Genomic DNA, 17,098 nt, shown 5'->3' on the forward strand with positions numbered 1-17,098 from the left:
GATGACGTGCTGCTGTATAAATGGATGAATGTGTTACAGGATTTTGCCAGTCATAGTACATTGTTGCTTTATCGTAAGACTGTCCTCCAGTGGGACATTTTAATATTAACCTAGAATGAATATGCTACTTACCAGTATGCATCTGTTCTTGGCATGTAGGGCTGCTGACATTCATATCTATAGCATAGATCGCCGCCTAGTGTTGGGTCCGGATGATTGCACCTTGTTGTCCTGGAAGAGTCTTCGAAGTATCACGAGATAGGTGGCTCCTCCCCTGGACTACAGTGCGCATGGGCATCGACTCCATCCTAGATTGTTTTTAGCCATTGTGGCAAAGATGGAGTGCAATAGTGTAAACGATGACCATGTGTAAGAGTATGTGTAAGAATAAGAAGTCTGCAACCGCTACGGGCGCCGGGGAGGAGGGCGGGCGATATGAATGTCAGCAGCCCTACATGCCAAGAACAGATGCATACTGGTAAGTAGCATATTCAGTTCGAGGCATGTGGGCTGCTGAATTCATATCTATAGCATAGAATACATAGCAGTCCCCCCACTAACGGCGGCTGCCCGTGCCAGTTGCAGAAGCCTGAAAAAGTGTTTGAAGAACAGCCTGCCCTACAGCTGCCTGCTGCTTGGAATGGACGTCTACACAGTAATGCTTAGTGAACGTATGTGGTGTAGACCATGTGGCTGCTCTACATATGTCTTCCAAAGGAATATTGCCTAGGAACGCCATGGAGGCCCCCAACTTGCGAGTGGAGTGGGCCCTGGGGGGGACCGTTAAAGTGCGCTTAGCCTTGTGATAGCAAATTTGAATGCACTTAACGATCCATCTGGCAATGCCTGCTTTGGAAATGGGGTTGCCTTTGTGCTGGGCTGAGAAGGCAACAAAGAGCTGTTGTGTTTTTCTGAAATCTTTTGTTCTGTCAATATAGTACATCAGCGCTCTTTTGACATCAAGAGTGTGGAGCATTCTTTCGGCGACAGTTTCTGGGTTTGGAAAGAATGCGGGCAGTTCAATGGTTTGATTGATATGAAACTGCGACACCACCTTTGGAAGAAACGTAGGGTTAGTGCGCAGCACAACCCTGTTGGGATGAATTTGAATAAATGGCTCTTGGACAGTGAGCGCCTGCAGCTCACTGACTCGCCGTAGGGAAGTGATGGCAATGAGAAAAGCCACCTTCCATGTCAAGAATTGAATCTCACAGGAATGGAGAGGCTCAAAAGGCGGGCCCATCAACCTGGTGAGGACCACGTTGAGGTTCCACACAGGAGCTGGCGGGGTCCTGGGAGGGATGACGCGCTTCAGCCCTTCTAGGAAGGCCTTAACGGCCGGCACTCTGAAAACAGAGAGATGCTGCCTGTTTTGGAGATAAGCCGCTATGGCGGATAAGTGTATCCGAATGGAAGCATATGCCAGATTGCATTTGTAGAGATGTAACAAATAGCAGATGATATCTGGAATGGATGCATCTAGCGGGTTGATATTGTGGGTAGTACAGTAAATGACAAACCGCTTCCATTTAGCTGCATAGCAAGCCCGGGTAGTGGGCTTTCTAGCCTCCCGGATGATGTCCATGCATTCAGGAGGCAGATTAAGGTAGCCAAACTCTAAGACTTCAGGAGCCAGATCGCCAGGTTGAGCTGTTGCGGATCTGGATGCTGAATGTCGCCACGGTTCTGCGTCAAAAGCCCCGGTGTGAGGCGCAGCCTTTGATGCAGCACCACGGAGAGTTCTAGAAACGTGGTGTACCATGGTTGGCGTGCCCACGTTGGAGCAACCAGGATGAGCGTCATCAAGTGTTGTTTGAGTTTCCTTGCCACCAGTGGGATGAGAGGCGCTGGTGGAAAAGCGTACGCAAATCTGCCTGACCAGTTCATCCATATCGCATTGCCCTGCGACTGTGGGTGAGGGAACCTGGCGGCAAAGCTTTGGCATTTTGCGTTTTCCTTTGTGGCAAACAGGTCTATCTCTGGATGACCCCACTGCTGGAAGTACGGGCGGAGTACTGATGGATGTATCTCCCACTCGTGCATTTGGTGGCTGTACCTGCTGAGCAGATCCGCCATTTGATTGTCTTTGCCCGGGAGGTGTTCCGCCATGAGGAAGATGTTCCTCTGAATGGCCCACTTCCACATGCTCTGAGCCAGATGAGACAACTGTGGAGAGTGTGTACCTCCCTGCCTTTGGATGTAGTACATGGCTGTCATGTTGTCCGTCCGGATCAACACGACTTTGTTGCACAGATGTACTTTGAAGGACTTCAATGCCATGAAGATTGCCATCAGTTCTAGGTAGTTGATGTGCATCTTCTGTTGCTGCGTCGTCCACAGTCCCTGCACTGTGTAGTGGAGCACATGAGCTCCCCACCCTTGGAGAGATGCGTCCGTCGTCAGGATAATCTGTGGCACAGGCTCTTGAAACGGTCGGCCCTTGCAAAGGTTGTGTGGATTCCACCAATGCAGAGAGCTGTATGGCCGACCGGTCACCAACACTAGGTCTTTCAACTGCCCGTGAGCCTGATTCCACTGACGTGCCAAGCACTCTTGGAGCGGACGCATATGGAGCCTTGCGTGTGGGACAATGAAGATGCAGGAGGCCATCATGCCTATCAACTGCATGAACACTCTTGCAGGCAGTGAGTGTTGTGGTCTGAACTGTAGGATTAGCGACTGCATGCTGCTTATCCTCGCCGGGTTCGGCTGAGCCGTAGCCGCCAACGTGTCTATTGTCGCGCCTAAATACTGCCGCACATGTGCTGGCTGAAGGTGCGACTTCGGATAGTTGAGTGAAAACCCCAGACTGTGAAGAAGGTGAATGGTGTGGGACATGTCGGCCGCACACTGCTGGGCCGACTTCGCTTGAACAAGCCAGTCGTCCAGGTAAGGGTAGACATGGATGTTCTGTCTCCTGAGGTGCGCCGCCACTGTCGCCAGACATTTGGTAAATACTCTGGGGGCTGTGGTCACCCCGAAAGGAAGGACTTTGAATTGGTAATGCTTGTTTTGAATGGTGAACCTGAGGTATTTCCTGTGGGAGGGGTGGAGTGGGATGTGAAAATAGGCATCCTTGAGGTCTAAGGTCGCCAGAAAGTCTCCTTTGTTGAGCAGTGGAAGAACCTGTTGCAGTGTTAGCATGTGGAAATGTTCTGAGAGGATGTACCGGTTTAGGGGCCGCAGGTCCAGAATCGGTCGGAGTGTGCCGTCTTTTTTTGGGATTAAGAAGTACAGGGAATATACCCCTGTGCCTTCTTCCTCCACCGGTACGAGCTCTATCGCGCCCTTTTGCAGCATGGCCAGAACCTCCTGCTGCAATAAGTGCAAATGCTCTTGTGACATAGGACGTTGCTTTGGGGGCATGTTGGGTGGAGTGTCTGTCAGCTCTAAACAATAGCCGTACTGGATAAGTTGCTTGACCCACCTGTCCATGGTGATGGAGTGCCACGCTGACAGGAACCGCTGGAGTCTCCCCCCGACAGGTGTTGGGTGGTCGGGGGGCAGTGACAGGGAGTCACTGCTTGTTGGTGGCAGAGGAACGGGAACTGTTGTTGCCTCTGCCTCTGCCCTTTCAGCTGTTGCCCCGGTATCCACCTCTGCCCTGTTTGGGGTAGGATGACTGCGCCCCACTTTTGTTGAACTGCGACTGCTGTGACATTTGGCCTCTGGTAACACCCCGATTGCCTGAGCGACGAAAAGTGTTCCCACGAAACTGCTGCGAATGTAGAGCCCCCATGGACTTGGCAGTCTCAGTATCTTTTTTAATTTTTTCCAGTGTGGTGTCGACTTCAGGACCAAACAGCCTGTCGGGGTTGACTGGTTGGTTGAGGATGGTTGTCTGTATTTCGGGCTTGAACCCGGAAATTCGGAGCCAAGCTTGTCTCCTGAGCATCACGCTAGTATTGATTGCCCTAGCCGCTGTATCAGCAACGTCAAGGGCGCACTTGATAGCAGCATTGGAAATGAGTTTGCCCTCTTGTATAAGCATCTCAGCCCCTTCCTTGTATTGGTCTGGCAGGTGTTGCAACAGGGTCTCTAGGGTGTCATAATGTGCCCTGTCGTATCTGGCCAACAGCGCCTGTGTGTTTGAAATGCGCCAGATGTTGGCCGCCTGTGCTGCTACCCTCTTCCCTGACGCCTCTAGCACTTTTGACTCTTTGTCCGGGGGAGGAGCTTCCCCCGTGGTTTGAGAGTTAGCTCGTTTGCGAGCATTAGAGACCACCAAAGAGTCCAGCGGCAGTTGGCCCCTTATATACGTTGGATCGCCAGGAGCCGGTCTGTATTTTTTCTCAATCCGAGGGTTAACAACCCTAGCTCTCGTGGGTTCCTTAAAAATGTCCGCAGCATGCCTTAGGACCCCCTTTAGCATGGGAAGAGTTTTCACAGTTTTTTCCGCAGTGGAGGAAGTGTCAAAAAGGAAATCAGCTTCCACAGGGTCAGCATGCATATCCACATCATGGTTCTTAGCTGCCCTTTCTATCAAAGCATGAAATGCTGTGGAATCCTCGGTGGGAGACGTCTTGATGATGAACACCTGAGGGTCAAGGGTTGCCTGCTGATCCCCCTGATCACCGGTGTCCACCCACGAGTCCTGTTGCTCATCAGGCTCAGTGTGGGCTGGGAAATTATACTCCTCATCCTGCTGCTCCCCATCGTCTCCATCTGAATAGGTGGGTGATGGCGTTGCCCCCCTTGCAGGGTGCTGAATGCTGGGTTCGACCATCACAGGAGTATCATCTTCAGGCCTTTTGCGTTTCAGGAGAATCTTGAAGGCCTCCAAAGGCTGTGACGCCGTAATCTTCCTCTTCAGAAGCGTTAGCTTCCCGGTATCGGCGTCGATGTACTGCTCCGACTGCTCAGACAAAGAGTGCTGCGGACGCGTGAAACGCCCTGCAGGGGCCGGTTCCGAGGATTTTTGAAGGTTAAAAAGCGGGTTGTGAGCGCTGAGGGCGATGTGCCAGGCGCGCTCCAACCCTCCTCCCGAGACCCATGGTGCTAGTAGCGCCCTGTTTTGAAGTGCTGAGACACCCCTGAATTTTGGGGTTTTTTCCTTAGAATGAGCATCATGCTCTTCTAATTTTAAGCACTTTTTTACTTTTCCTTTTTTCACTTTCACGTCCCCAGGTTAGGGTGGACTATTAGAGTGTCCATACCGCCGGGGTATAGTCCTGAAGAATGCCTTGGTGAATCTATACCACTAGTACGGCAGAAACATGTTGACTGACTAATTTAACTCTGTGGTATTTAGCTGAATTTAACCAAATCCTAACAACCTTGGCACGTAAATTCAGACACATATACCACTTACCTGTGTCTTAGGGATCACACATTAAAAAACTTTTTTTTGATACCCTCCTAGGCACTTTTAATTACTTTTCACTCACGTCACGCCCTCCCCACACGACCAGCTCTGCAGTCTTTCTGGCGTCGTAGCACACCGAAGAGGCACTCGGTCTCTTCGGTGGGGCCCGATGATGAAGCATGACACTGACTAGGTCGGTGTGTGAGGGCTTTCCTACTCAAACAGAGTGAGTTTGTTACTTTTCCATCATTTGCTCCAGATCTGTGGCAGTCCGTTGACTGACCAGACCTCTCTTCTTTTGTTGAAATACATGAAACCGGGGATTAAGAGAGTGTCCTCCATTCTCCCTACCTCTCCCTTTGTTGAAATATACTGCTCTATCTCCTCCATGTTGAAACCACTGCCTGTGGAGGTACCACTGAAGGGTCCTCATGTACCAGAGGGCATGAGTGGCCAAGAATATGCAAGAAGCCAGACGACTAAGCAGGTGTATAACGCACATGACTGGAACACAAGCACCTTCCTGGAAACGCTGCAACAGGGCATGGATGTCCCATATACTCTGCGCAGGTGAAAATGCCAGTGACCAGGTGGGGTTCAGTACTGCCTCAATAAACAGGAGACACTGGGAGGACGCCAAGTGAGATTTTGGCACATTGATGTTGAAGCCCAGGTTCCCAGGTGAGCCAAGGAGATTCTGCTGACTGCAGATATGACCACCATCTCTGGAGACCTGGCTTACAGGGGCCAGTCATCCAGGTAGGGAAAATTGGAATCCCTGACCTTTAGAAATGGGCGGCCACCACTAATGTCACCTTTGTGAAGACCATGGTGTCAATGCTCACCTGAAGTCACAACATTTTCTAAATTCCTGCCCGTCTCTTTCTTAGGCAGCAACAGCAGGGATCAAACTGTGGTTGAGATGTTCTTGAAGTGCACCAAACAAGAGTCGGCCTTTTCTCTGAAGTAATTGGAGCCATGATATTCGCAAACAGGTGACATGCTAATAGCCCTGGCAACTGAGTCTGCACTGTTGAGCCAAAACTGTATAATTTGCCCTAGAAAAACATGACCATCGCGCTGGAGGTCCATAAAGTGCGTCTAAAGTTCACTGGGCAATTTAGGTGCAATGATACATGCCGTGTTTCATAGAGCATAAAACATGCCGGCCTAGGATGCACTTGGTATTTAAGGACTTAAGAGCTAGACTCCCAGCAGCAAAACATTTCTTCGGCCATGCCTAAAGCCTTTTTGATTTCCCATCGGCCGCAGCTGAGGGGAAAGTGCCTGCCGAAAATCAGGAGGAGGAAGAGGCCTGAATGACCGGGCTTTCAGGGAGAAGTTGGGGATCACTGGGTGCTGGTCAGCCTCTCCTGGATATTGTTCTGTTGATGGCCAGAATGCAAGAGGGTTTGGACAAGGTGGCAAAAACTGAATCCTGAGCCTCATTGTAAGGGAAGAAGTGGTTCCATCAAATGCTGCAGAACTTCAGTTAAAATAATGGTACTAGTTTCCTCCGTTGGTAAGAATAAGCTCAATATTTCTACTGCTTTCCTAATGGTAGTATGGTAGGCGGCCAACCCTGGTGGGCTAAGAGTGGGCGGGCCCAAAGGGTCCGGGAACTCCACCTCTGGTGAGGTGTTGAGCACATTGGCCTCTATCTGTCAGCTCAAGAAACCATCCCAGGGGTTTTACGGGGCCTCCAGGGTCATCCTGGTCAGAATCCATGCAAAACAGGTAATTTAAGAAGTTGTCTTCTCCTTACTATGTTGTTCTTCTAGGAGCTATTGTGGCTCTCTCCTTGACCTTTGAACGGGCTCTGCAGCCTGTGAAATCTAAGGAGCTCATTCCAGCTCTGGAGCTACAACAGGATCAGCGTCTGTGGCAGTGAAGACTAGGCTCGAGTCGGTTTCTGCATGATCAGGGCACTATGGGGGTAAAAGACGCAGGCAACAGCGGCATTAAGGGTGCGAATGGTGCAGTGGAAAAACCAATTAGGCAGTAATCCATGAGGTAACCCAAAGGGAACTATGGGGCCCAAAGGAACTCCAGAGGAGACTACCACCTGGATGAACACCGCAAACATAGAGTTCATGAACCGGGTGAAACGATTATCATTAAAGTATCAGGTTTTAAGAAAGGGCAGTGGTGGTAGTTTTTTTTAGCTCTATTAGTACTGGCACAATAGCATCAATAGCCCTTGTTTTGAGGCATTTAAAGGAATGCTACACCATTACACAGTTTATATCTGTTTCAGTTTGTTAATGTTTAGCAGAAAATGTTTAACAAAGGACAGTGAGTGTGAATCGCAAGGATTTTAACATGGGGCCATTGTTAATATCTCAGACAATGGTTACAATGTTAATGTGTAAGCCTTTAATGGAAGGCATGTTGCACGTGAGTTTAAGCATTCCGTACGTTATCACAAAGTGGTGTAGACAATCAATTGAAAGGAACTGGTCAACAATGATCCCCCTTTTTAAGACAAGTTCAACAACATTATTCTATGAGGGCTGGATAAATACGAGATTCTCATGATTGTTAACAACTATATGAATCATTTGCACTTAGACTATTCAAAAATGACCAAAATGAGTAGGCTTCTGGGACTCTTATTGGATCTCAACAGAAATTCAAGTCTTCCGTATATATTGGTGGTTATTAGCACAAACTGCGTGTTGAGGTTTTTCAGACGATCAGCAAAGACATGGGTGAAATAGAGTGGCCAATATAACAATAATTATGACTAGAAAAGCAATGAATAAAAAACAATTGAAAAAAATATATAGAAATCAAATGCTGAAAGGGGAGAATTAAATGATAATTAATTAACTGCGACTGACCTTTCTCTAATTATACCCAGTATCTGTTCACTCATACTGATTCAGCAAGTATCTTTTTTATGCCAGCTTGTACACAACAAGTTACTTACATTCGGTAATGCATTATCTGGTAGAGACTATCTAGCTGCAGATTTCTTACTTTTGAATTTCCCAGGTGTCAGGCTGGATCTAGAAATATTTGCTTTAGCCATACCCCTTGCGCGTGCCGGTCGGGTGGCTCCACTCCACGTGATGTCATCAGCGTCGTTAGCGTTCGTTGTGACGTCGCGGTCACCTATATAGGTGCAACCCAGGCACACGGACGTCAGTACTTTTTTCCACGTCAGAAGCGCAGAGCCACGAAGTAACTGATGTAAATGTGTGCAAAACTAAGGCCCAGAAAAGGGGAGCAACCCTATGCCTAACAAAATCAGTCTGCAACGCAAGGAGGCATGGGTGGGCCTGTAAGGAATCTATGGCTAGATAGAGTCTCTACCAGATAATGCCTTACTGAAGGTAAGTAACTTGTTCATCTGATAGAGACTTCTTGCTGCAGATTTCTTACATTTGAATTAGATACCCAGGCCACACCATCCTGGCTGTGGGTTGCGGATCAATACCTTACACTAGGAATTCCTGCAGGACCGAATGAGCAAAATGCCTGTCCCTGCGGACCAGACTGTCCAGGCAGTAGTGCTTGGCAAACGTGTGCAAAGATGCCCACGTTGCTGCATGACAGAGGTCCAGGACTGGGATACCCCGAGTCAAGACAGTAGTCGCAGCCTTTCCCCTGGTCGAATGGGCCCTTAATCACTCAGGGGGCTGCTCCTTAGCCAGGGCATACAGATCTTAATGCAGAGAACGACCCAGCGAGAGATGGTTCTTTTCTGCACTGTCCACCCCTTCTTAGCTCTCATGTACCCCACAAGAGTTGGTCGTCCACCCGGAACTCGTTTGCGTGGTCAAGGTAGAACGACAATGCTATTATTGGGTCCAGGCGGTGGTGACTATCCTCTTCCTTAGATGGATGCAGGGGAGCAAAAAAGGTGGGCAGCGTGATAGACTGACCCAGATGGAATGGGGTCACCACCTTCGGCAAGAATGAAGCACGGGTGCGAAGCACCACCATGCCTGGAAAAGACATCATATAGGGAGGCGTACAAGATATCGGCTAAAACTCACTCACCCTCTTGATGGTAAGCAGCCGGAGGGGACAGTTGTGTAAGGGCTCTAAGGAAGCACACATAAGGTAAGTGAGGACAAACTTAAGGTCTAACTGTGGCTTAACAAAGGGCTTGGGCGGAAACAGGTGAGCCAGCCCCTTCAAAAACCTATTTAAGATTAGAGACCTAAAGAGAGAGGGTTGGTCTGGCAGCTGCAAAAAAAGTGGATAGGGCAGAAAGATGACCCTCGAGAGTACCCAAAGCAGAGGCAAGGGTTAGAATGAATAGAAGAACAGTTGACAGAGAAGCAGAAAGCAGGTCAATAGACCTTTCTGTACAGTGTAATACAAACATCTGCCAATGGCAGGCGTATACCGTCTTAGTGGAGCCGCCTGGCCACCAAATAACGCTGCATACTTCAGGAGGAAGGTCAAAAGCCATCTACTGCCACTGCACAATTATCCATGCATGGAGGCGCTGAGTCGACAGGTTTGGGTGGAGGACCCTCTGCTGCTGCTGTGACAGAAGATTCTCACGAAGAGGCAGCCTGATCGGAGGATCAATGGCAATTTCAGAAGCTCTTGATACCAGATTCTCCTCGTTCTATCCGGAGCCACAAGAATGACTTGGGGCCCGGTCTCTCCAGATCTTCTTCAGAACCCTGGGCAGGAGTAGTATGGGTGGAAAGGTGTACAGCAGCTGGAGCTCACTGAGCAATAGCCGCCTTGGAAACTCCAGTGTGCAGTATTGCTGACACTGCGTGTTCTTTTCAGAGGTGAACTGATCTAACCACGGATCACTCCAGTGCTGAAAGAGACCTTGCACCACTTCCGACCGGAGACGCCATTCGTGATCCGCTAGGCATTGGCGGCTGAGTTTGTCCGCCCTGGCGTTTAGAGAACCTGACAGGTGTTGAACCACCAGGGCTATGCCCTACTGTTCCAACCCTATCCAGAGACGCAGACCCTACCCGCCCTGCTTGTTGCAGTACCACATGGCGGTGGTGTTGTCCGTGAACACCTGCACTAACTTCCGCTTGACAGAGGGAAGAAATGCCTTCAATGTCAACAGACTCGCTCAAAGCTCCAACCAATTGATGTGGAGCCCCGACTCCACCGGAGACCGGTGTCCCATGATGTCCACTTCTTCCAGATGGGAGCCCCAACAGTGACTTATCTGTCATGACTGTGAGATCTGGTTGGGGAAGGGAGAGGGGTCAGTCGTTGACCCAATTGTGGTTTTTCAACCACCACAGCAGATCTCTTGCAGTTCCTTCAGAGATCTGGACCAAGTAAGTAAGATTTCCAAGATGCTGTGTCCACTAGAACTTCAGGTTCCACTGCAGAGCCCACATACGCCACCTGGCATGCTTTACCAACAGGATGCAGGAGGCCATGAGACCCAACAGCCTCAAAGTCAGTCTCACCGAAATCCAGAATAGAGGTTGATACATCGGAATCATAACCTGAATATCCTGGCATTCTCACTCAGATTGCCAGTTTACCCAACGGATGTACCCGCCCGTTGTTTATATTTGATCCTACCCTCACCTTCCAGGATATTAAACCCGTAAATGCCGGGTTGGAATTATCACCGGCTGGAAAACCTGTCACAAGCACACCGCCCACAGCCCTGAAGAGTCACGAGCAAACGGCTCGCTTGACGAAACACGTGTCGGCTGTTTGTGGTTTTTTGTCTTGATGTCAACCTTCCAGAACAGGAAGGCCTAATACACCCTAAAGAAACATTATATTCGTGTCAACCGTGTCTCATTACCACTGTTTCATGCTTCTTACTCTTCATCTAAAGAAAACCTTTATGATTAACCCTTTATAACGTGTGCACAGGACTTGCCGAAAATGCACTGTGTTCAGAACAGCCCCAATGAAAAGGAGCGTCTGAGAAGGAGTCAGGTGTGACTTCAGCACTTTTATAGAGAACCCCAGGAAATGCAGGAGGTTTGCCGTAGTCCGAAGGTGAGGGACAGCAGCCTGTTGTAATGATTTCCAAGCAGGTTCCGCAGGAGCGTCAGGAATCCGAAGAATATTCCACAGCCTTCCCCTACGGCCTTCCGACTCTATCAAACACTAGAGTAACGAAAGGCTCGCCAGGGGAAAACAGGGAGACAAAACAAGGAAAGGTTGGGGGAAAAACACAAGAGCTTGATGGAAGTCTTCAGAGTGGATGCGTGGCAACTCAGAATGGATACTTGGCAACAGGTGGGCTGTAAAGAAAGGTAAATATACAATCTATCTAGGTTAAACACAATACACAAATACACCCTATCTATATTATGTATATGACTACTACATACCACATTTGTTTTGTCTATGTCGCAGAACTGATATGTGGGATAATGGCAGGAATTCGTCTTGAGCTGTTACAAAGAAAATAACAGTAAGCACTGTCTTCTGACCTTGTACACATAAGTGTTAAATATCTGACTTGTTAAATTCTCACTCTGTATGTGGTAGAAGACTACTGGACAACATCCACTTTTCTGATAACAATGAGCTGATGCCAACACCAATGATTGTTGCATGGAAATCTATGAAACAAAACACACACTCTGGTTTCTATTAGAATCATAACATTAGTCAACATATATGTAGGCAGCGCATAGCGCTGTTACCGTGATTCTAAGTCGTGAAGGCTGAATTCTGCACCCCATTCTGGTCCACGCAAGCACCCCAGAACACATGTGAGGCTTGCCAAGGAATAAGCAAAAACGATGATATGTTCAATGGGGAAATTAGCATACAGTGAAGGATGACATGGAGGGAAATAGATGCCCAGCCGGATGGCGGAGACCAAGCCCGGCCGCCGGGCGGAGCACCTGATTTAAGGAGAAATAAAACAGAGCAGGGAGGGAACCTAACTAACTAGGAGGCCCCAGTGTGCCCAGCCGGACGGCGGAGACAAAGCCCGGCCGCCGGGCGAAGCAACACAGGTAAGGGGGAAGAATGAGTAAGGAGCCCAGCCGGGCGGCGGAGACCAAGCCCGGCCGCCGGGCGAAGTTACGCCGCTGAAGGAGGAGGACTAAGTAGAAGCCCAGCCGGACGGCGGAGACTAAGCCCGGCCGCCGGGCGAAGCAATACAAATGAAGAGGGACAAAAGCTGAGCCCAGCCGGATGGCGGGGCAGAACCCGGCTGCCGGGCGGGACTCCAGGAAGTGGGTAGCGTACTCGTTACCGAACAACAGCACCGAGACACAAGCGGACGTCAGGGACAGAGACATCCGTTAACCTCTGAGACTCAGTGGGGGGAAGGAAGCCGGAGCCCGCACACGAGCGTGAGGGCCGGAAACACTCCCACCGAGGTAACGAAGACGGAATAGCAAAACAGGAAGTCAGGCAAACAGGAACAGGACGGAACACCAGAACCAATGGAGCTAGACGCAAGTACGTAAAGCGTCGCTCCAAGAGTCTTAGTGACTTAAATAGCTGTCTCAATTAAAGGGGCAGTGTGTAGGGAAAACTCGGGGCATGACACCTGTGGCTAGGATGCCTTCAACATCCAGTCATCTAGGTAGGGGAAGACTGACAACCCTAACCTGTGCAAATGACCTGCGTCCACCGCCATCACCTTGGTGAACACTCAAGTGGCACTGGTAAGGCCGAAGAGAAGCACGGTAGACTGAAAGTGCTCGCAGCCAACCTTGAACCGCAAGTAACGTCTGTGGCAAGGCGGGATGGGGATGTGAAAATACGCATCCTGCAGGTCCAAGGTTACCATCCAGTCTTCTTGGTCTTGGTCAAGACCTGAGATAGAATGAGCATCTTGTACATCTCCTTCTTTAGGAAAAGACTGACAGTCCGAAGATCTAAAATAGGGCGCAACCATTTGTTCTTTTTCGGAATCAGAAAGCAGTGGGAATAACAACCACTGCCAACTTCTGAATCTCGGGCCCTCTCTATAGCTCCCTTGGCCAAGAGAGCTGTAACTTCCTCTTGGAGCAATTTAAAATGATCCTCCACCAGCCATTCTTGATTTGGCAGAATGGGAGGTGGAAAAGAAAGGAAAGGCAGAGAATAGCCCTCCTGGGTGATCCCGCATGACCCACTTGTCTGATATTATGGACCTCCAGTGGGGGATATGATGATGTATTCTCCCACCAACTGGAGTGGTGTGGTCTTGCAGAGTCAAACTAGGAGTGCATGGAGGCTGCGGCTGTCGAGGGCAGGGTGGGCGACAACTTCTGGCTTCCATTCCTTGATCGGAATGAACAGCATTCACGTCCCCACACAACTTGGGATGTCTGCGCAGGATGGTGGTTGGGAAATGGCTGACTTGGATGGAAACCGCTACCGTTGCCACGAAAGGGGCAAAAGATAGACTGCCCACAAGGTGTGGAAGAGAGGCCCAAGGATCTGTCCGTAGCTCGAGAGTCTTTGAACCTCACTAGGGCCGAGTCTGCCTTCTCCCCAAAAAGGCGGGTTCCATAAAATGGCAAGTCCATCAAAATTGCCTGGACATCGTCGAGAGGCCAGTTGTCCTAAGCCAGACGTGGCACCTCAAGGACACTGTTGAAAAAAATCGCTCTGCCCAGCGAATCAGTCGTGTCAAGGCCACACTTTATGGTGAATTTTGCGGCATTTCCGGCCTCCTCCAGAACTTGTGGCAGCACTTGCGCAACCAAAGGGAATGGGAGAAACGGCCCAACAAGCATGCGGTATTCACTGACCGCAATGCCAGGGTGGAGGAAGAAAACATCTTTTTCCAAAGTGAATCCAGACTCCTGGATTTCCTATCCAGAGGGGTGGAAGGGAATGCACCCTGGGATGTAGAAGCCTGCACCACAAAGCTTCAAGGGTGCGGTGTTGGCTGAGGAACTTTGGGTCACCCTGAGCCGGCCGATGGTGGCATGCAATTGTCCTATTCACAGAAGCCTCTGTGATAGGGTTGGACCACGTGCCTAGAAGGACACCAGTAAGTGTCTCACTAGGGTCAAAAGGAGTTCAGAGGTGGAAGCCCCAGGCTGAAGCACTTCGTGCAGGAGATTAGTCATGACCTGCATAGAGGGCAACTCTTGTCTGAGGACATTGGCTGCCCTCTTGACCACCATGGCATAAGATGCCCCCTCCTACGTAGCCACCATTGGCCGAGAGAGCATGCCACTATCTGGGAAAGTATCCAGTCCACTGGCCTCCCCATGTTCCCCAATACCAGTCAAACTGCTCTGCAGAAACATCCTGGTTTTCCAAAGGGTCCATAGACCCCTCAGAGTCCTCTCCTGATAATAAAACATCTTCAAAGTGTTCAGGCGTCAACACAGAATCCCTGGGTTCAATCGACATCGGAATCCGTGTCGTCGGGTATAAGGGTGGCACTAAAGGCACCGACTTCGGGTCAGATGGCGAGGGAGGTCACGATGGCTTGACCGGTGCTGTTCCGTACCCAGGATCAGATGCCTGAGGCCCCACCTTCGCTGTGGCAGGAGCTTACGGAGTGGAATCCAATGGGGCCCCTTCCGACCCGCGGGACCCGATGGCTCACCAGAGTGGTCGGCTCGATCAAAAACATGTCGCATGGGCTCGCAAAATACTTTAACCAGTTCGGGCTGGACTGTTCCCATTGGGCGCAGGGTCAAGACTGATTTGCATATGACTGGGTCCAAACTGGAATGACATGGTGAGCAAAAAAACAATGGATTTAGGCCCAGAACTCTGTACTGGGGTGAATGTATGACATTGTTCTGCATTCTGCCCATCAATTGTTCTTTTTGCTCTTGACCACCATGGCACAAGATGCCCCCTCCTCCGTAGCCACCGTTGGCGGAGGGAGCATGCCACTATCTGGGAAAGTATCCAGTCAACTGGCCTCTCCAAGTTCCCCATACCAGTCCATCTGCTCTTTCAAGTGTCAACACAGAATCCCTGAGTTCAATCGACGTCGGAATCCGTGTCATCGGGTATAAGGATGGGTTAGCACCGGTGGCACTAAACGCACCGACTTTGGGTCAGATGGCGGGGAGGTCACGATGGCTCGACCGGTGCTGTTCCAGATCTGGGATCAGATCCCTGAGGCCCCACCTTCGCCCTGGTAGGAGCTAACGGCATATATATAGGTGGAATATACATAGGTGGAAGATCCAATGTTACAGAAATGTTTACATAGTTATATTATTTGTTATACATTTTTTTCTTTTTCAGATTATACATTTTTTAAGGAAATGTACAAATGTATTTAGTTTTAAATGCTGCAGTCTTACAGATGTATATGAAAAGAAAATAAAGCATAAGAGGAGGAAAAGCCATTCATTTATGTATAGGAATGATTTTATATTTCTGTAATCAGGAAATATTTTCAACTAACCAAAACAAGAGAAAAGCTTTTGTTCCCCGTGACGTTAGCATTTCAAAACCAACAAAGGCATCCATGTTCCTGGATCTTAATGTCACTGGTAGAACTAGGAGTTTAACTAGCAACATTGTCGTTGTTGTAGGTGTGTTGTTTAGAAATCCATAGCACATTCATTACCTGCTACTTGAGCGCTGTTTGTATCTTCAAAAGAAACTCTGTTCGAGTCCTGAATAGATTTTTCTGGTGATTCTTCGTGTAGATTTTCTGATGGCTCCAACTGAACACCACATAACTAAAAAAAACAAATGTTTTCATATTTTCTCCTGAATGCATTGCTCTAGTGCAAATCCAGCAGTTTCTTGATTAACTGACTTCAACTGTCAAATTATGCACATTCTTGTTCATAGTTATAAGCCACTAGTGATTCAATGTATTAATTCAGATACAATTAAGATCATAAGCAATCCCTCGTTTCTGTTTGTGCATGTGTTATACGAATTGCAAAAGAGATTAAGCCTTACATTGTTTAGTGCATGTGGGAGGGTGTCTTGGAACCATTTGAGATGTTCCTGGTATATTAATGTAATTTCTAAATCTTCATAATCTCTGTATAGAACTGGTAATGCAGCTGGAGTGTGAAATGCCTGTGAAGTGGCATCAACTGCAGGAATGTGAACCCATAAATAGAATACCTCTGTTTTATATACTTTGTGGGCCTCAACCACAAAGGAACATTCTCCCCCTCAACAGGGATCCCTTGTAGTAACAATAGCACTGTAACATCATACCTGCAATTAACAGCAATGACAGCTGCTAGCTCCATATTTAATAAATGGAATTCAAAGAAAAAAAATACTATAATGGGTTATTCTTTTTAATGATTCAAGTTTGAACAACCGTCAGACTAAAATAGGGTTTCTTATTACGCTGAGGAGGATTAATCCCTATTTAATGAAATAAAAAACATCGCTTCTGGATGCTGCCCTCATCTGTAGAAGGAGGCAGCAGTGAAGCCTCTTCTCAAAAAACCTAACCTGGACCCAAACGGCCATAAAAAACATCTGACCCATCTTTCTCCTCCTATGTCCTGTTAAGATCTTGGAAAAACATCTTAACAAACACTCGATGGCCTATGGGGAAGAGAAGAACTGGTTGGATGTGTCATAGTGCTGATTCCGGAAAGATCACAGAACTGAAGCAGCTTTGGTTGTGGTTATGGATAGTGTTAGAAAGCTTGCAGATGCAGAACAAGGAGCAGCGCTGATCTTGTTGGATCTGTCCATGGCCTTTGACACCATTTCCCCATCTCTGGTGAATGATCGCCTACAGGAACTTAGCGTCTCAGGCAGAGCGCTGAAACTACTGTCCTCTTTCTTTACGGATAGATCTTAGAGGGTTGCAGTGAACCACTATCTATCAGACCCTTTTTTCTGCCGTGTGGGATGCCAGGAGATATCTTTAAGCCCTACGCTTTTCAACTTGAACGTGTCCCACACTTGACAAGA

The 17,098-nt window shown here is 48.8% G+C and overlaps 1 protein-coding gene across 3 annotated transcripts in view; it reads right to left on the bottom strand.

The window, feature by feature from the left end:
- Positions 1 to 17,098, bottom strand: part of CFAP36 (cilia and flagella associated protein 36) — a 343,167-nt gene that overhangs the window by 179,384 nt on the left and 146,685 nt on the right. For all 3 annotated transcript variants that reach the window (XM_078649320.1, XM_078649319.1, XM_078649318.1), the window contains exon 7: positions 15,771 to 15,885. In XM_078649320.1, coding sequence (XP_078505446.1) covers positions 15,771 to 15,885 — 115 coding nt within the window. The remainder of the gene's footprint in view (positions 1 to 15,770; positions 15,886 to 17,098) is intronic.

This window comes from Lissotriton helveticus, chromosome 6 (assembly GCF_964261635.1).
Source record: "Lissotriton helveticus chromosome 6, aLisHel1.1, whole genome shotgun sequence".
NCBI lineage: Eukaryota > Metazoa > Chordata > Amphibia > Caudata > Salamandridae > Lissotriton > Lissotriton helveticus.